General features: G+C 32.2%; 1 protein-coding gene across 3 annotated transcripts in view; it reads left to right on the forward strand.

The window, feature by feature from the left end:
• Positions 1-21064, forward strand: part of LOC118187236 (uncharacterized) — a 46538-nt gene that overhangs the window by 18303 nt on the left and 7171 nt on the right. For all 3 annotated transcript variants that reach the window (XM_035357406.2, XM_035357409.2, XM_035357407.2), the window contains 4 exons: positions 3696-3761; positions 11553-11776; positions 18109-18337; positions 19638-20019. In XM_035357406.2, the coding sequence (XP_035213297.1) occupies positions 3696-3761; positions 11553-11776; positions 18109-18337; positions 19638-20019 (901 nt within the window). The remainder of the gene's footprint in view (positions 1-3695; positions 3762-11552; positions 11777-18108; positions 18338-19637; positions 20020-21064) is intronic.

Below are 21064 nucleotides of genomic sequence, written 5' to 3' on the forward strand. Positions count from 1 at the left end.
AGGAAAAGAAGATAAAATTTTTGCAAATTCAGATTGAACATACCTGTAAAATGGATATGAGTCATTTTGAATATATCCTCTGCTTGAATGCTGCAGAAATAATTTCACAAAATGGTACTTTGTTATAGTGGCCACCAACCATATTTTGCAATTTTAGATTTGCATCAAGATCTGTTATAATTTCTCCAAGCTCATGAAGTGCAAATGTAAAAATAAATCACACAATATATAATAATAATACAGTCAAAAGTCTTTAAACCACGAAGGCATGCTAAGAAGGTGGGAGAAATAGCTTATACAGTACAAAATCTTTAATCCGGACGTCCATAATCTGGAATGATCTATAATCTGGACCTCAAGTTACAAACTTTCTTCGCATGCATAAACGCATAATGCATTTACGCATGTGCATAATACCTTTACACATGTGCATATGCATTTATGCATGCGCGTTTAATGTATAACGGATGCTATAAGCTAGGCTAAAATTATCTAATTATCTATTTCAGTTAATGTTGCAGATTGCGTTGTTCATTAATCTTCTAATTGGATCTAGCTTATTATTTTTTGCAGACTGTTAGAGCAATTTTATAAAAAGTAAGCTTGAACTTTCGATTATGTCAAAAAGATTTTCCCATTCTGGAGCTGCCAAAGGATCTACAAAGCGAAAGCATGTTTCGATGTCCATCAAACAAAAAGTGGAATTGCTGTAAAAAATGAATAAAGGCATATCCTTTATTTCTCTAACCATTCCGAAATCTGTTTATCAATTTCATGCTGCTCTGCAGGGGGGGGGACGCAATGAACTGGAAGTTGATCTGTCAGCACTATCCTTATCTTCAGGGCAGATGTTTTTATTTTATTTGGCTTATAATTCCTTGCTAAATGTAGTATTTCATCTGGATGTACTCTGTCTTTGATATGATTTAAATCAAATTCCTTGTCATTATAAATATCACGAATAGACATCAAATAGTTTTCTGGTTGCAATTTTCTGATTTCGGCTATGCGAAATGTATGCTTTGCACATGCGCGCGTTGAAAGAAATGTTTAATAAAGTAAACAATAAAGTAATAAAGTAACAAATAAATATTAAGCTTTTTTTGTGTAAATTTTGATACCCTTTAGATCATAATTGCTTTTTATTTCATATTTTTAATTTTATAATTTCTGCATGCCGTCGTACCAGATTTAAATTGATGATCTAAAATCCGAAAAAAACCATAATCTGTAACCGCCGAAGTCCCGACGAGTCCGGATTAAAGACCTTTGACTGTAAATATAATACTCACATGTCATTTCCTAAGAATATTTTTAAGAATCCTTATCCTTATTATATTATTGCATATAATTGTTTTAGTCAAGTGCAGCACCTTTCACACATATTGAGCTGTTTGTTATACCATTTCATGGAGCTCAACTCCTCTGCCCAAGAATCTGCAATTTTTAACATTGGACCTCAAAATGGTTTCATTGTTAACATAAAGTTTCATGTTATGGCCATTTCCGCATACTTGTTTGTGAGAAAAGACTTCTTTCTTGAAAACATGATATGGCATCCATCTCATTACTTGGGAAATTAAAGATTGTTAACATCACATTCATACAAAAAAGGCAGTGAATATATACAGTGGTGGCCAAAATTGTGGACACTTTTGGAAATTTTTATGTTTTTGAACTTTGTATGCTTATAGAAAAAGTTACGTTTCACAAAATGCAAACTTGTATATATCATTTTAAAGATAATTTATTACTGAATGCAATACAAAACACAAAATTCAATTATTTGCAATACAAAAAAAGTTACAAACGATAATAGTTATCGATATACATTAGATAGTGATGATTGCAGTGAGTTATCAGTACTTTGTAGGGTACCCTTTATTTTTGATTACAGCTTCACTTCGACGTTTCATTGAGCTGACAAGAGTTTTAAGCTCTTCTTTCGTTATTACATGATGCCAGGAAACAATTATAGCCTCAATTAGTTCCCTTTTATTTGATGGGTGCCTCATTCGGACAAGCGTTTTCAAATGGTGCCACAAATTTTCGATAGGATTGAGGTCAGTACTGTTTCCTGGCCATGACAACAATTAATGCTCTTTGTACGAAACCACTCTTTCAATATTTTGGCCATGTGGCAAAGAGCAGAAGCCTGCTGACAAATAAACGAAACATTGTTGAGAAAGAGATCTCTGATGGAAGGTAGAAGTTTTGATTCTAGAATAGTGTCAATGTATTTTCTGGCATTCAGTGTCCCATCGATGACATGAAGGCGACCAATAGCATCTGCTGACATGCATGACCAAATCATAACACTAACTGGGTTCTTCACAGTTGCTTGAATGCAGTCAGGATGTAGCTCTTCTCCTGTTCTACGTCTTACATATTTTCGCCCATCACTACCGAATAACGATATCTTAGTTTCATCACTCCATATAACTTGTGACCACTGATCATCTGTCCAATTAATGTGTTCCTTTGCCGACTGTAGTCTTTTCTTTTTCATTGCTGAAAATTAAGATAAGGCTTTTTTCGTGGAATTCTACCTCTCAGTCCGACATCTGTTAATCTTCTCCTGATTGTTCTTGAACTGACAGAAACACCAGCATCATTCAGATCACTTCTGATGGCTGCTGATGACATACATTTTTCTATCTTGGAGACATAGTCTTTTTATTCTTCTGTCATCAATAAATGTGGTGCACATTTTTCGTCCTTTTCCTTCTTTGTTTTTTATTGAATTTGCTCCTGATATTGTAAACAAAACTTTCGGACTCCAGATGTAGTCACTGAAGCACCCACCTGTCTTGCAATTTCAGCATAGGAAAAACCACTTTCTCGTAACACAATAATATTACATCTCTTTCTAGGTGTCCAATCTACTCTTTTATTTGATGTCATTGCTTCTTGACTAAATATTAAAAATTTTACAAAAATTCCTACTTGTAATTGCAGTGTATAAGAAACGGGTCCTCCTTCTACAGAACAAAGCAAAATAATGAATTGTTTCAAGTATAAACATGATGTCAGCTTTTACTGGCAGTTACTAACATTTGATTGGTTCTCAGAACAGGAACAGAGATTGGCCAGGAAAGCTAGACATTACTAACCACTTCATAACTGTATTTTTATTTATATTAAAGTACATTTTTTTTTTTTTTTTATTGCAAATAATTGAATTTTGTGTTTTGTATTCAATTCAGCAATAAATTCTCTTTAAAATGATATATACAAGTTTGCATTTTGCGAAACGTATCATTTTCTATAAGCATACAAAGTTCAAAAACATAAAAATTTCCGAAAGTGTCCACAATTTTGGACACCACTGTATTTTTAAATAAACATTGCAAATTTGAAAAACTTCATAAATAATGAATAATATAATAAGAGCATGCAAGGAGAGCAAAAATGCAACATGGTGCTGAAATGTGATTATGTGGGGAAGTTTAAGAACATGCAGCTAATGCTAATATATGGTGAGGTGAAGTATAAGAACATGCAAGCCAGATTCTGGTGAGATATCTTGGCTGATTGGCGATACAGCCTTGGGGGGGGGAGCATTATATCAAAGAAGTACCCACAAAGCAATTATGTTGACTTTCAGCATATAATTTTATATATTTTTGTTAATTTTATCATTTAATTGGGCCATAAATGTAATCTGTTATTTTCTTTCATGTTTTATTCATTAGGGGCAGTGAACTTACTGATGTCAGCATTGTGAAGAAGCTGCCTAATGTGGAAGTCCTGTCACTGAGGTTTGTAGTTGTTTGTATTTATATATGTGTATTTATGTAATAATATAATTAATAGATATTCTTGACACCAAATTTGATGAAATATTTTTTTTTTTTTCCAAAAGTATGCAATGTGTGCAAAATTCAACAAAAAGTATGCCAATAAAATTTGTGATTTAAAAATATAAAAGTGTGTAAAAAATAAAATTATCTTCATGAGCTAGCCCTGGACCATGCTAGATGTAAGTACCTGAATTGGGAAATTAGCGTGCAGTGAATGCATGCAAAATGCACTGTTTAAACCAGTTAGGAGATTATGATTTGGATATAAACTATGAATAAGTATTGTTGGCTGGTATATGATCCATATGCATTATAAACAATGACACAGGAAAACTATGTGTGGAAAAAGGAATAGTTAAATTTTATTCTCCTTCCCCCCCTTTTTTTATGTTGTTGTAGCTGCAAAAATGCCCAGTTTGTGTATGTCATCCTGATGGTTTTATGTAACATTGCGCCAGAGGAAAACATGGCCAAGGCCTGGAAGGATCTTGTCCTCTCTTTCAAGGTTTATGTCCATGCCTCCAGAACTGTTCTGAGAGGGCTCCACTCCTCCCGGTCGCTGGGGAGGGAAAACCTCCCTCAGCATTTAAATTCATCTAGGCAGAGACCGACGGGCGACCATCAAACGGTTACGAAGAGATCCACAGGGCCGATCTCCACCCAGACTACTTAATATCTTAGTTCTTTCCCACGAGAGGGGTCACCACTCCCTCCTGCAGTACTCTTAATTCTATGACCTTTATAATTAAATTTGAGTTCATACGTCCCTCCGCACCGACCGACAGGAACCATATCCTCTCAGGCGGTCATATATATCAACCATGTAACGTCCCCACCACCAAGGACACTGACAAGCCTGAACCTACCACCGAATAAACGATGGTTCTAGTCAATGTGAAGACTGATTATTTGCTCTGCAGGCCGAACTGTCTAGACACAAGTCTAGCCAGTGATCTGGAAGAACCCCAGGTCTCCTTCCCCAAAGGGTCGGTTCCGGAAATTCCGCCCAGTCGGACCACAGAGTTTGTTGTTCAGCATCCATTAGCCTATGCTATCCAGCTTTATAGCCTAAAATCGTCCAAAGACAACCAGCTTTATAGCCTAATGACAGCATAGTTTCCAGCAGGCGCCACAAGGAGGCCGATACTGAACTGTGGGAGACGAGACTAAGTCTCCATTCCACGACACCGACCCTTCGATCGAACGCTGGGTCTCCTGCCTCCCGCCACTGTTCACGACGATCTTCCACGCACGGTTCACGCTGCTCCCAGTGGTTTTCAGCCGGTTCCAGACATCCGTCAACCGGGACGGTGCCGGCAGTTCTTCACCTAAGAGCAGACATCAGGTCTCCTACCGCCAGCGGTCAGTTCTGGATATCTGTCGTTGGGTCTGAACGCCACCTGCCGGTTTTAGGTAACAAAACAGTGTCTTAAAAATAAACCAAAAGTAAGATTTCTTGGATGAGTTTTAATGAGAGAGTGGGTTTTTCCTGACCAAGAGCAATGCTGACCTATGATGCTGAGAAGAGGGACTGAGTTTTCTCTCCCAGTCTTCTACAGGAGTGGTTTCCAGCTGCTGAACTGCTTTTGATGGTGATGAACTACCAGCAGCTGTTCTTCCTACACTGTCCCAACTATGTTTGATTGGATCTATATTTGGGAAACATAATGGCCAATCCATTCAAAGCATTCTTTCATTAAAAAAAAAAAAAAAAAAAAAAAAAAAAAAGGAAATCCATCCATTCAAAGGATGGCTGTGTTGAAAACATGGGTGTAAGAATAACCCAGACTTAGGTGCCAGCCCTGCACTATGACTGAAGCAGTGCTTCCAAGCTTGATATCTTCTGAGCAGATGTTTTTATTTTATTCAACTTATAATTCCTTACTAAATGTAGTATTTCATCTCGATGTACTCTGTCTTTGATATGATTTAAAGCAAATTCCCCGTCATTATAAATATCATGAATACACATCAAATAGTTTTCTGGTTGCAATTTTCTAATTTCGACTATACATAACGTATGCTTTACGCATGCACGCGTTGATAGAAATGTTTAATAAATTAAACAAATAAATATTAAGCTTCTTTTTTTTTTTTTGTAAATTTTGATACCCTTTAGATAATAATTGCTCTTTATTTCATAAATTACGGTTTCATATTTTTAATTTTATAATTTTTGCATGCCATCTTACCAGATTTAAACTGATGATCTATGATACGGAAAAACTGATAATCCGGAATCGCCCGACGAGTCCGGATTAAAGACTTTTGACTGTATATAGTAACTTTAACATTTAATTGCAAGCATAAATTGAAATTCTGTTGGCAAATATGTTTATAAATTTATTTAAGCAACAAGAATTGTTTGTACTGGAAAGCAATCTGTTAAAAGGTGTTGTAAAGCAAAGTCTATGAGACGCGTATTTAAGGAAGTAGTAAAGAAGAATTTTTAGAATATGTATTGGTGAAATTAAAGGTAAAAAAAAATTTATAAGTATTAAAAGAATTATTTCCTTACATTTTGTAATAACTCAGTTACAAGTTTTAAATAAAAGAGAAAAAAACCTTTTTTATTCCCTTTCAGAAATATTCATAGAAAGTTAAGTACATGAAAATCAGCAGCAATTTTTTATGTATTTCACAATAAAAGGTGCTCTAATTTGAAATGAACCAAAGAGAGCATTAATTATAAAGTGCCTGTAATTTTTTTATTTAAAGGATGTCTCAGAAGCTAAAAATATCATCTCATATTTAAGAAAGCATTTCAGGAAGAAGCTGTGTAAATAGAAAAGAAATAATGAACAATTTTAATATTGATAATAAAATCAACTTTGATCTTAAGTTTGTAATCGTTAACTGAACAAAATCGAATTACCTTAAAAATATTTCTAATGCAGTTAATGAAAACTTGTGAAAATATTTCATTCAAATTAAACTGTTCTGGGAAAAGTATAGCATTTAATTCCATTCAGAATGAAATGTTTAAAAATGCATTCTTTTCACATACTTAGGACTCTGAAATATTGTAAAAAAAAAAGGAGATATTGACATTTATACATATATTTAGGAGGTAAATATGAAATGTTTATTTCCGATCATTTCAAAACCTATTGATCTTAATGGCAAGTTACTGAATATTTTCATGTCCATGAGGAGTGCACCACTGCTTCAAAGCAGTGCATGGGAAAAACCAATTAGGGCATCGCCTCTAACTTCTTATTTCTATGATTGAAAAAAGAAATCATCCACTAGCTGAGCATCGTATGGCTTGCACTATCATCCACAAGAATGAATTCAACCCTGATTCGTGCAGCATAAATGACCACAAAAGATCTGAGGATCCCATCCCTCTATTGCTGTCTTCAGTGATCCATTTCTATGACATACAGGTTGGTATGCCATTAATAGAAATGCTATCCCAGACCATCACTCCACCTCCTTCAAATACACTTTTTTTCGCAAATTCAGAAATTCAGGATTATTTCGAGTGTCATATTTCTTCCAAATGGTAAACCATCTATTGTCAAACAAGACTCGTCCAAGAAGAGAACATTGCTCTGTTCATTTCGTCTCCATCTGAGATGGCCTTGTGCCTACATTTTGTAAGATGTATAGTAACTTACTATTAAAGAAACACAATCCATACATCTGCAATCAATCAAACCAACCCTATGAAGTCAGTTTCAAATTTGAGTTGAAATGCTGGCGTCAGCTGCTCTCAGGTGCTTTTGCAAAAGGGGGTTGTTCATACTGTAGTTTCTTTGTTAATGCTAGTCTTCATTTTATGTTATTGCATGCCTACGACTTTTTTTCCTTACTTAACATTTCCAGCTTCCAAGAACTGACCCCATAATTTGAAAAGAACACTTTGGGGCACATTTCAAAGGCCTCTGCTATCACAGGTTTCATTTGGGTCACTTTTAAACTCCACACTAGTAATTCATCCAAATCATGTTATTAAGATATATTACTGCTACAAAGCATTCAATGTGTCAGTTTCTAATTTTCTCCTGCATAAAGAATTCAGAAAATCACTTTTTGCCATCTAATCACTGTCATTGATTACTATTTTGTCATCACAGACAAAAATATGTGTATATTGAAGTTTGCAAATGGGATTATTTTTCTTTTTAATCTCTTTTCTTTCATTCTTCTTAGAATGCTAGGTAATTTTTTAAGTTTGTGCTTGTCAAATGTTTCTTGCTGAGCCTGCAGTATCCGCTATTTGTTTTGAGCAGTGTTATAAGGGTGGCTAGATTTTTAATTTTAAACAATTGATAATGAAAGCAAAAGATTCTGCACCTTCCCATTGTATGTTATTTAGAACACCATAACTTAATCATATAGTATTATGGTAATTCTGAGAGCTATAAATATACTGTTGTGTTTTATTTTCTGACACCATTTTTTACATTATTTTCTTCCTTCACGTTCGTATGGGGTTCGTGTGGATTTGGAGTGAATAACAATGACACTTGATGAAGTATCAAAACATACTTTATTATTTACCAATATTAATCAGGACAGCTCCAAAACACTTTTACAGTCATTGAAGATCTACAATAAACTTGCTGGAACAATCAGTGACACAGCCTCACACTGTCGGGCAATAATGGTGGTGACAGCTTTACTGCAAAGCATCAGAGTACAGCTCCCGACTCTCTTCGGTCGTTCTCTGAACTCCATGTACTCTCAAGACTCTCCACGCTACAACTTGCGATGCACTCGACGTCACAGCACAGCTCCCGTCTCTTCAGTTTAGTCGTTCCCAGAGCTTAACACACTCTTTCGACGATGCACTAACTGTGATACACTAAGAGACTCTTCGATGCACTCGACGACCATCTCGGCGCTAGACTTCGAGACACTCGCTCAGTGACTGACTATCAGCTTGCTAGACGAGGCACACATTCGATAATCTCCGCATACCAGCAGGGAGCAGGGTTTATATAGCTTTTGGCTGATGTTCGAGAACATTCTGAGCTAAACCGGTAAGAATTCGTTCCAGAAGGTTCTCCATCCGTCTATGGCATATTGCCAAATGGGCGATTTCTCACCAAATGTGGCAACCCTGCCTTAGCTTAATGGCAAGCTAAGGCAGGGTATCTATTTATCTTACCAATCCTGTACATTTTGTAACAATACTTTAAAAAAAGTCAACCTTACATAACTTTATGGAAAATCTCTGCTACCAAATATAATTGCAGAAATCATATCACTTCTCACTAGCAAGACAGTGCCAAGTTGAAAATTGAAATAAAAAAAAAATGCTTGCATTATATTTGTAGGTAATATTAACATAAATGAAATATCAGTGGATCCCAGCTCACTGCGGGATTCTTAGGAACAAGGCTGCCGGTATTTTGGCCAAGAGGAATGGAAGGGTCTTCCAGAGACTTTAAGAAGCCTCTTATTTCATTCAGTTAAACTGATAAAAAGATGATGTGCCTCCAGAATAAAGCAGAAAGCACTGTGTGACTCTGCCAGTAAGCCATAGGCCTCATTGCTTGAGGATACACAGTTAAGCATAAATTTTCCTAGAAGTGCAGCTGTGGCACTTTTCCGCCTTACAAATGTGCGAACAAAATCAATTTTTTTATGCTATTCATCATGACTCGTGCTCTGCACTTGTGTTTCTGCACAGCTGAAGTAGATGAGATTATGCTACCTAAATTAATTAAAGAATTACAACTGTTCATTTTGAAGTTCAGAATTAGACAAGATAGCAACCTTATTTTAAATTTTGGATAAGGTACCTGACCTTCATGAAACTATGAGTATTTGAGACATTCTTGATATGAAAAAAATAAAAGTATTTGGTTTTCTTGTTTATATATTATGTATTTCATAAATACTTAACTCATTTTATAATTTTATTTTCTAAAATTAGCTTTTTCAGTTTAAAAATAATGTATGCCTTTATGTTAATAGCTTCAGTAAAGTTCAAAAATGTTTTGCATTTTATGATTATTCACATCAGCACCAAAAAGTCACAAAAACGTATTCATGAGGCAAAGCATTATGTCACCAAAATAATGAAGTGGCAATCCACAATGTCATTAAAAAAGGATTTATTTAGCAACTCAGATATGCAGTGTAGTACATGTTTTGGCTAGTGTGCTTAGCTGAAGTTCTATGGATGCCAAATTTGTGCAGTTGTCTGATGTTTTTTAAGTAAATACAGGTTATTGTGTACTTTGGAAGAACAATGGTGCAAAAAAAAAAAATGGATTACTAAAAAAAATGTTTTGTTATTGATGTTTGTTGCTTTTTAATTTTATTGATTGATTGTTTTTGTATGGAGTTCATAGTGTGCGGTCATTTTAAAAATTACTGTTGCCTTTTGTGCATTAGCTTGGCAAAAAATTAGTCTCCAACAAGTTCATGAATGTACTCCAAAGCTTCAAGAAAGTCTGTGACTTTTCAGTGAAGCTGCGAATAATTAAAAGCTACTTTTTTTTTTCTTCAAATTATTAGTTATATCTCTTTAATCTGGCTGATTGGAGGGCATTATTAGTAGCACTAAAGCTTAAAAATATTTTTATACTGCATTTGCTTGCTTTGTAAAGCCTTGTTTCTTTCTTGTATATTATAATTTCCCAGGATTTCATTTGTATAATAAATGGATACAGAAGATAATTTAGTAGTAATATGTGTAAATATAAATTATTATCTATGCTTGTAAATATGGATAATGTTGCCTTGAGGAAAATTGCTAGATATCTTATGTGAATAATATTGAATCAAATTGCTATTTATGTGCAAGACAAAGTTCAAAATCTGCAATTTTTGGGACTTGGGCTAATCTGGATTTCAGAAATTTCGAGAATTTAGATCATTAGTTCAAATCGAGTGAGCTGAAATGTGGAAAACATAAAAATATGAAATGTTTGTGTACTGATCGAGCATTTTTATGATCATAAGGGAACCAAAATTTTCAAAAAAAAAGCTAATTGTTAATATTTATTTTGCTTTATTAAATGTTCTATCAATATATGTTATTCAAACAATTTCATTTTTATGGTAATATTTAATTTTATAGAGAAACATAATTTCTTTTTCAATTACTAAGTTATTTTGTTCAAACCATGTAATTGCTGTGTTGAGAATTCTGTGTAAGTAATCAGTTGAAATCTTTTCATAGTCAAAAATTTCTTTTGTCATTTTCTTTATATTTTTGCCATTATTTTCTGGATTTAAAACCTTATGACAATTTTGCCATCCTCTCACTGATAATTGAGGCATTAGAGACTTCAAGAAAAGCAGCTGCTCTGTTTCACCAGAAAAGAGGTATTATTTTGTATAAAAAATGAATGTGATTAAAATGTGACTTGAAGCCAAAACGGTGGTGTACTTTTAGTTCAACCCAATTTGATGTCACAAGCCTGTACTACAGTATTATTTTTTACTTTTAGGTTTAATATTACAGTATCATGCATCAAATAAGCAATAAAAATCTTATTTAAAAAGCATTAATAAGCATATTTTTCCCTTTCATAAATTCTGTTTTCTTTAATATTATAAATGTTATAATATCCATATTGTAAAAATATTTCTGTTGAATGATATGGCAAACCTATAGCATCAAAAGTTTGAGTACATAACAGGTTTATTTTGTATAATTTTTTATTTTTAACTATTTTCAATAGTTTGACAATGCCCAGGTAAGAAGGTTGTCAGATTTAGGAGGTACAACCAAACTTTTTGTAAGTGTCTTAAAATTTTGAAATATTATCTTTATTTTTCCAGTGTTAATGCTATATCCTCATTAGAAGATTTTTCACATTGCAATAATTTACAAGAATTATATATAAGGAAAAATAATATATCAGAACTTGGTGAAATTCGACATCTTAAAGACCTTCAAAAATTAAGGAATTTGTGGTTAGCAGATAATCCCTGTGCAGAAGGTGATGACTATCGTCTTACTGTTATACGTGCCTTGCCACAGTTACAGAAACTTGATAACGTGCGTAAGTAATTATATTTTATTAGCCAGTAAATAAATAAAAATGAAAATTCTAATTTGTATTAAAAATTAAGATTTTGTCAAGGTATAAATTTTCTTTAAAAATATATTAAATTTAAGGATTATTATCTTATTTGGTTCTAATAAAAATTAAATATTGCTTGGTACTTTTCCCTTTGGCCAACGCAAATCTCACCAAGCAGACTTGATTGGCGACAACACGCAGTATATACATAAATAACAAATGTTAGTTCTAAGAATTTTTTATTTTGAAAGCATAAGATAGTTAGATTTTAATATCATTTAAAATTTTGTAAAAATACAATAAATAAAGGCAATAAATTTGTAAAAAGACAATTTAAGAATTTACCATGATCTCATGGTTCAACATTCTGATTCACTGGTTCATATCACATGACCCCAAGTGATCTCATCTCACGTAAAGTATGCTACAAAAATTTAATTCCGTCAGTAATTATCTACATTAATTTCAATTTAAATCTTATGGAATACAAATTTAAATGCAAGAATTATTTCAATTCGTACAAATAGCTTACTCGGAAATTATGTAAAACCACAGTGCTTTACTTCACTAGAGCATTCTCATTAGAATTGACGAATTTAACCCTTGACTTCACTTTTTTTATATTTTCGCCTTCAGGTGAGCGGTGTGATTGCATCCTAATTGACTTAATTACCGCAAAAGCCCTTAGTAATAGAAATTACTTAAATGGCAGATATATTTTGAAAATATAGTAGAAAGAAATAAGCAAACCACAAATGCACGCTACATGTTTATTTACTTGGCTAACTAAACATGTAATGTGCATTTTTGGTTTGCCTTATTTCTTTCTACTATACTATCAAAATATATCTGCCATTTAAGTAATTTCTATCATGTTATCAGCACGATATGCTCTGAAGAAGTTTATTTAGGAGAAACGAAAAAGAAATTTTGATTTTTCCGAAAGAAAAAGAAGCAACATCCACAGCACCGACGAAGCTAAGCCTAACACATTGAAAGTAATTTCTATCACTTAGGGCATAAAATTGAACTATCTGGTAAAAATCCTATGTAATTTTATGCCAGTATTGAAAGAAACAATTAATCCGATAAAAAATTGCTGCTACTTGTTTTCAAAATCAAGCATAAAAGGTTACCAGGGAGGATATTCCGTTTGGCATCAGTTGTACCATTTTTGGTGACTTTATCGTCTGCGCCAGCAAAATGGAAAAGTACCTTTTGTTTTTTTCTTTTATTCTGTGAGTAAAAGTAATAAATGTACAGGTTGTGTAATTCTTTACATATGTATTAATGCATGTTATATATTAGCACAAGCACCTTACTGAGATTTAAAAAAGAATATTTATTACATATACATATATTATTATACAAAGTTTATTTTTAATTAGGTATCTATCCCAAAAATTAATTAATAAGTATAGTTAATAAGAGGTTTTTGTTTCTTTTGTTCTAGTGGAAATTTTGCGACAGTCACTTTAAAAGAATAGATTTTTTTGTTTCTTTTAGGATTTTATGGCAAACTAATTTATTTCTTCAGAATTTTTTTTTATGTTTCTTTCACTACACTCAGTAGTTTTTTTTTTTTTTTTTTTTGTTTTGTTTTTGTTTTTGTTTTTGTTTTTAAATGCACATGATATAAGAACTTTTCTAGAGTTATCCTGACATTAGCATGGTTTGCATATAACTCTGGCCACCTGTGTGTGTTACAAACAGTCAAGTAAATTAATTTCAAATCTCTTGGGAAAAGGAATAATAAATTTAATCGAGTTAGATAATATTAATCATTTTAAGTGCTACAGGATTAATAGTTTATCATTGTAGGAGTAATTCATATATTCATTCTTTTTTATCCTGCGATGTAATACCTTCTCTTTTTATTTGTAATTTCTGAAGTGCGAGATTTTCCATTATAGCTAAATTTTATAGAAACAACAGACATGTTATATGTACAGTTTTTTACTTTTCCAATCTAGCCATCACTTAGCACTTTTTAGGTTTTGACATGTTTTCTCACTGCCAGGTGTTGTCAGTTTAGTTTGGCATGAACTCTTGGCTTTTTTCCTGGCAACAGTAGTGTTTATGACCATTACTTGAGCAATCATGTTTTCATCTAATCAGTTTTTTTTTTTTTTTTTTTTTTTTTCCCACTGCAGTGTGTATCATAACTTAGAACTTTCAAAGAAATGAAAAAGTTACCTGTTTTTTCAAGAAAGGAGTATTCTTCACAGAGAAAAATTGTGTTCAAATGACCAACTCATGAAATTAAAATGTGATTCTAAGCCACAATGGCTGTGCAACCTTAGTTCATGCTGTAGAAAAAAGGTATCAACACAGGCATGTTTTGTTAGATCACACATTACCATCGTATGATTAGTTTTTATTTATGGTGTCAGAATTTCTATGGAGGTTTGCAAACCAGAATTTTCTTCAAAGGAATCGTGATGTGGCTGTTAATTGGAATAATTGCATCAGGTATATGACCAATTCTTGTTTTGTCCTAACATTAAAACTGATAGACAATACAGAATTATGAAGACTGATGAAAGCTTATCAGCAAAAGGGAAATAATAATGTGGACCATGTTCTTTCTCCACAGTGCATTTCGGAGAGAATTTTGTCTTGAAATTTGGGAAGGTTTCCCTGTAGTTATTTGTGATTGTTCCATATTGTTTCTTATCAAGCCAAATGTATGGAGAAAGAAATAAGTTAAAATGTGCCAGTATTGTGCTAAAAGTGATGGTATGTCTCAATGAAAAATTGCCAGAATTTTAAAGCTTTAATCCCCTCTTAAAAAACTTTTATTGAATGAAATTGAAAGAGAAAAACAATAGAAGTAATTTTTTTTTTTTTTTTTTTTTTTTTTTTTTATGAACTTTCCTATGACAAGAGTTAAGTCAACTGCTTGAGTCAATAAATAGACTCATTCTACCAGTTTTTCTATTAAAGTTGTTAAATCTTGTTTGGTTATTAATTCATCATAAACTGTTTAATAAGAGTTAGAATTGGTGAAAATAAACAAACTCCAGTTTAAGTTTTATCTTATCCTCCTTTGACATTTTCTCCACCAATTTCTTTCTTTATGTTATAATGATGTCACATGAACACCTTGTACACAAAAATAGAGGGGGCAGTTCTATATCTCCCATTCTACTGCGCCGATTGATGAAATTTAACTTGCATTGTTCAGGTCTCGAAAGCGTGACTTAGGATATATTTTAGATTTATATATAGCATTATTCTGACACAAAATTGGACTTTTTCTGAAATGACATCCTGTATTTTCCATATTTCAATCTATGACTCAGATATGCCAAGTTTCACACGAGTAGTTTTTAAAAAATTAGCTCTCAAAATTTTAGCTCCTCATTGTAAATTGAATTTGGTACAGATTTATCACAGTTTGAAATTAGTTTAGATTTGATCCATATAAAATTAACAGCTAGTTTCTGTTTTGTTTTTAAAATGTGTATTTTTAAGTAATTTTTATAAATTTTTCGAAACATTTTTTAATTATAACCATTCAAAATTTCCATAAGGCATATGTGAATTTATATATTGGTATGTTTTGAAATTTGTCATATTTGTGATAAGCAATAATGATGCCAAATGTGTTTTAAGCACTTTTTTAAAATTATTTGAAAGTTTTAGAATGATACACCTTTTTTTCCCAATCGTGTACGAAGAATGGAAAAGGAAAATAGGTCACTAAAAATCAAGAATTTCACCAAGTGAATTATTCTTGGTGCATATTGAAAAAAGTGCACCAAGATAAAGTTTTAGTGCACCAAGATAAATTTTTAAATTTCTCATTGTGACAAATTTTACAAAATTGAATATTTGGGCATAATTTGAGTCATAGAACTGAAATATGAAAAAAAATCTACATGTCATTTCAGAAAAAATCCGATTTTGTGTCCAAATACCTGTGTTAGAACAATGCTATATATATAAATCTAATATATATCCTAAATAGTGCTTTTGAAATGGGAAAAACACAAGTTAAAATTCATCAATCAACTCATTAGAATGGGAAATACAGAAATGTCTCCCTTTTTTTTATTTGGGTGGAAGGTGTACATAGTTAACCTCAGCCCCCCCCCCCCAAAAAAAAAAAAAAAGTGCTTTGTATGGTCCAAGCTCTTAAGCACATGTCTAAGTGTTCTTATATCTTTGTTTGCTTGTTTATAGTATTAATGAATATTGTATGTATGTAAAAATTATAATGTCATACTTTTCCTTTTCTAATTGAATTCTTGTTCTGGATAGAGTTCGTAGCTAAGGGTTTTCAGTGCCAGGGGCAGCTGAAGATTTTGCATCCCTTCCTGTTTTCTAAGAATGGAAAATATTTATTTATAAAATTTCATAACATCAGTTTGGCTCCCTCTGGATGCTGTGCCCTTCCCAGCCCCTCTAACTACGCCCCTGGTTCTGGAATAAATATTACCATATTCTCACATGGATGAGCTACACTTTTTTTCACAAGAAAGCAAATGAAATTCAGGGCTGCAGCTTTCACACATGAATGATTAGAAGTAGGTACACACAAATATGTGGAACATACTAGCAGCACATATTTAACTACTTCACCATTTTCTCCAAGACGTATTCATCCATTTGAAAAGTATTCTTAGATGTCAGCTACAAAATATGCTCATCGGGATTAAATGTGGCCTGGATTATTTCCAGTGCAGGATTTAAATATAAGCTACACAAGCTATAGATAAAAAGATAATATTAAGAAGATGGGATATAGGAATGCATTTCCACACCATTTCAGCTGGCATTGCAATGGGAACTACTGCTCGTTTGAAAGCTTGCTTTTATGGGATCAAAAAATTTATCTTTAGAGGAATCTGATACTAAGGATATTGATACAGATGATGGAAGCTACTGATCTAGTGCTACCAATAGTGAGAGCGAGTAAAAGGTACTAAACACTGAAACATGTTTCTTTTGACCAACAATAAAAAATTTGTCTCAGTATATTTAAGTATTGTTTTCATTTTAGCTGTTTTCACATCTTCAAAATGAATATGGAAGGCTGTTGACAGGCTATGCATGCCTTATCCTCGAGAATTTTTTTCCCAAAATTAAAGAAATTAAGGGTGCAACTTATACATTAAAAAATGTGGTATATTAAATATTCTTTATTTTCATTTCTTTGTAAAGTCTAAATTTGTAGATATTTTCTATATAAATGGTCTTCTTTTGTGTTTTTACAACTCAATTCTGACACTTGCATGCCTGTTGTAGGCAATTTCCATTTTGAGCAAGGCATAAAATAGTCATGGAAAACACTACAAAACGTAATTATTCCAAAACTGTCAGTGCATTTTTTTTTTATCATTTTCTTTATCCCCATCATTAAAATTATCTGCGTATGTCCCACAATCTCTCTCCTGTTCATACTAAATGAGATAGGCATCATTAATTTTTTTATGTCAAGTCTAGGTTTAGTGTTAAAAATTTGCACTTTGTGATTTTTTTTAAAAATCTTTTGATTAAATTTCATAAGCATATAAGGCTTTTACTATGACAATCTCATGAACTTTCTAATTTTAGAGATGTTCTGATCCAGTCATGTTGCTGTAATATTTTGGCCTGTCTCAAATCTGTTTTGATATTTATTACATTTTATATAGCCAGACTTTGTTGGAAGTTATTAGGTATCATCTGCTTTATATAAAGATTGATCAAAGAATTTTTGTGTGTATGATAGATACGGTATTGTATATATGGTAGGAGTATTAATCTTGTCCATGATGGATAGTAGCATCCTGAATTTTAGCGTTTGAATGCTAGAAGATATTTTTTATGGTACCTCTGCATCTTTTCATCTGTATGTTTAATAATATGTCCATAAAAATTATGCTGTCAACTTTGTTTTTTATTTATTATTTTAATGAGTGGTAATTTGCAAAAGGCAATTGATGAAATCCTTTAATATCAACCCCTTACACCTACTGAAAGAAATTATGAAATCATATTTTGAAGTATGGAACACTGTTATTTCTTTCATGAATCAAAATGAGATAATCGAATTTGTGTGTTGATTTAAATGATGAATGCAATTTGTGTGTTATGTAAATAGGAATAAAATTTTATTAAAAGAAAATCATCAGACTTATATTCAAGTCACCAAGGCATGTATTAGATTTAATCAGCTTATTTATAAATTTTAAGAGTATCCAAGTATTTGTGCATCATCTTTGTCTGTATTTCATGACTAAAAATAAATAAATGAATAAATAAAGAATTTATTATTTAGTTTTGCACAAAATTTTAAACATAATATATAAATTGTCTTTCAGCTATCCGACCTGATGAAATAGAATCAGCAAAAAAGCATGGTTCACCTTTAGAACTCTTGCTTCCAAAAGAAGAATCTTCTACTCCTCAAACTACATACGTTTCTCAGCCGCCACCCCAAACTTCACATGCAGTTCCAACTTCTTCTAGTTTTGAAGAAATTTCATCAGTTACCCATACAGAAAGTTTTTCAATCGAAAGCTCAGCTTTTTCTCCTAGCACTCCAAATAAGTAAGTATTTTGTTGGGTATCTATCGTTCACATAATTTTGGTTCTCTTATTTAGTAATAAGTATTTATTTAACTGTCTTGAAATAAATCTGATTATTTTTATAATCTTCTTGCACATTTGAGTATTAATAAGTTGACTTAGATTTAATTTTTTTTAAATGGAGGTCAAGGCTAAAATGAATATCTGCCTATATTTCAGTCAGTTGTCCCTTTTGTTAGTAATAACAATAGTGTTAATAAGGTTATTCTGAGATAAGAGCTAAGGTATTGATAACACTATGCTGAGTTCTATTAGCCACATCCTTGCCCATGTGATGTAGTCTTCACCTTTGCAGCTATAAAGATTAATTCCATAATAAACCCTATTAGTTTTGCTAAGTATTAATTTCCAGAGTACAAAATCCCACTTTTAAGCAATTTTTCACTGTTTCTAAAGACAGACGATTTCTTCACAAGTTTAATGACCACCAAGACTATGCCTGTTATTTAAGAGACTGACAGTGTAGCAAGTGACTACCACATTATTGACTTCTGATAATCTGTTTTAACACTGTTAATAACACTTTAATTGATCAATTGCAAAAGATGGGGAGTATAGGAGGGATAAAAAAAATCAGGCATTGCAAAGTTTGCTGTTGTTTTATCTAAAAATTACAAAATATGAAAGTCATGTGTATTTATTTTGAGGATTTTAACTTTCAATTAAAAGGTTTTATCTTTCATCATTATTTGATAGAAGAAAATGAAAGAAAATTTCTCTTGAAAATTTCCAGTGGCTAGTACCAGAGTCAAGTAAAAGAATTTAATTAAAAAGAATGTTATTAACTCATCCTCCTATGATCATTTAAGAAGAAAATAGAGGAAACCAGAATCTACAATGTGTAGAATAGTTAACGGTTTCTAAATTATCTACAAGCTTTCTTGGAAATTTTCTGTATAGGTTAATATTCTACATAAATACCTTCTTTCTGGATTTAAATTTCATAGCTGCTGTTTATTCCAAAGATGTCTACATCGCATTATACGGCAAGTCCAAGAAAAGACTATAAGATTTTTCTACTAGGGAAAAGTTTTTTTCTTTTCTTTAAATGGAGACAAGTCAAATTTTACAGTGTAAAACTAATTTTTGTGTAAGATATTCATTTGTTGTTTGTGCAATATTTTTCCCCTTAATTTTGAAACTTTATATTATTTAAATTGCCTCTTATAAATTTCCCTGTATTTTCAAAAAATATTTACTTTGTGACAGTTCTTCCTATATATTTTTATAAATGAAGGTAATGCATTATTTTATATTGCAGTGGTACAGAAACTTATAACTCTGTGAAAAGTTCTGTTAAGCAAGTAGAATCTGTAAATCATGTGTCTCATACATCGTTTCAAGAAAAGTTATCACCTGAATCACCATATTTTGAGAAAGACGATAGCATGCAGCAGAATACAGTACACTCATCTGATTCAAGTCCTGGAGCTACAAATCCTCATTTAAGTGGCAGATTTCAAGATAATTTTGAGCGGGAATTGCCACCAGAAAATGAATCTGCTTTTGAAGCACAAGGTGCTGCCTTGGTAAAAGATCATTTTTTACCTAAGTGTGCATTTGCTGCACCATATTCCAGTAAATTACCACCACGTGAAAGACCTCTAGCAATACGTATGTTACCCAAAGGTGGTAAAAGCAGGGTAAGTATTTATTTCTGTAGTAAATCTTGTGATCTTTTGCATTCCATCAATGCTATGTGATGACATAAATGATAATATGCAGTGTAACTCACTGATGCTTGTGCAGTGACATTACATAAATAGTAAATTTAAGTAGATAGTAAATAATAAATTTATATCTGAAAGTAATTATGTATTACTTTTAATATATTTAGCAGATTTACAGTGAGCATGTTGTTTGGAATATTTATGTATTACTTCTTGCTTTGAAGTTGATAAAGAAAACCTGAAGGAACTTGTATTTGCTAATAAAAGTCTGAATCGTGCCTTTTTATTTTAAAGCATTTACTTCATGGAAATGTATCATGTTTCTTACATGATGTTATATCTTGATTTTAATTAAAATGTGTGTGCATTTTTTCAAATTCATTTTGAGCCTTTATTCTGAACCTCTGTGCTGTCTTTGCTGCTTTATTTTAGGTGCTTTTAATTTTTCCTGCTTTGTGTATGAAAAATGTTGTAAAATTGTAGTGTAGCTCTAAGACTTTAATTTCATTATTTTCTTTTATCGAAAACGAAAATAAAAAGTTACTTTTTCATTTCGCCGGCGCAAATCTCGCCAAGCAGACTTTATTGGCAAAAACATACAGTATACGCATAAGAAATGTTAACAAATGTTAGTTCTAAGAATTTTTTTTATTTTGAAAGAATAAACATTGTGATATCGTTTAAAATTTTGTAATAAGCCAATAAGTAAAGACAATAAATTTGTAAAAAGATATTAATTTAAGAGTTTACTATGCTTTCATGGTTCCACATCCTGATTTGCCGGTTCATATGACATGACCCTAAGTGATCTTATCTCACGTAAACTATGCTACAAAAATGTAATTCTCTCTGTAATTATCTAAGTTAATTTCAAATTAAATCTTAATTTGTGATACAAGTTTAAATGCAAGAATTATTTCAATTCGTACGATTAGCTTAGTCAGAAGTTACCAGCCAGGATATTCCATTTGGCATCAGTTGTACCATTATTGGATACTTTATCGCCTGCACCGGCAAA

This window comes from Stegodyphus dumicola, chromosome 4 (assembly GCF_044657685.1).
Source record: "Stegodyphus dumicola isolate Sdum_Otavi_A_Nest chromosome 4, ASM4465768v1".
NCBI classification, from domain to species: Eukaryota; Metazoa; Arthropoda; class Arachnida; order Araneae; family Eresidae; genus Stegodyphus; species Stegodyphus dumicola.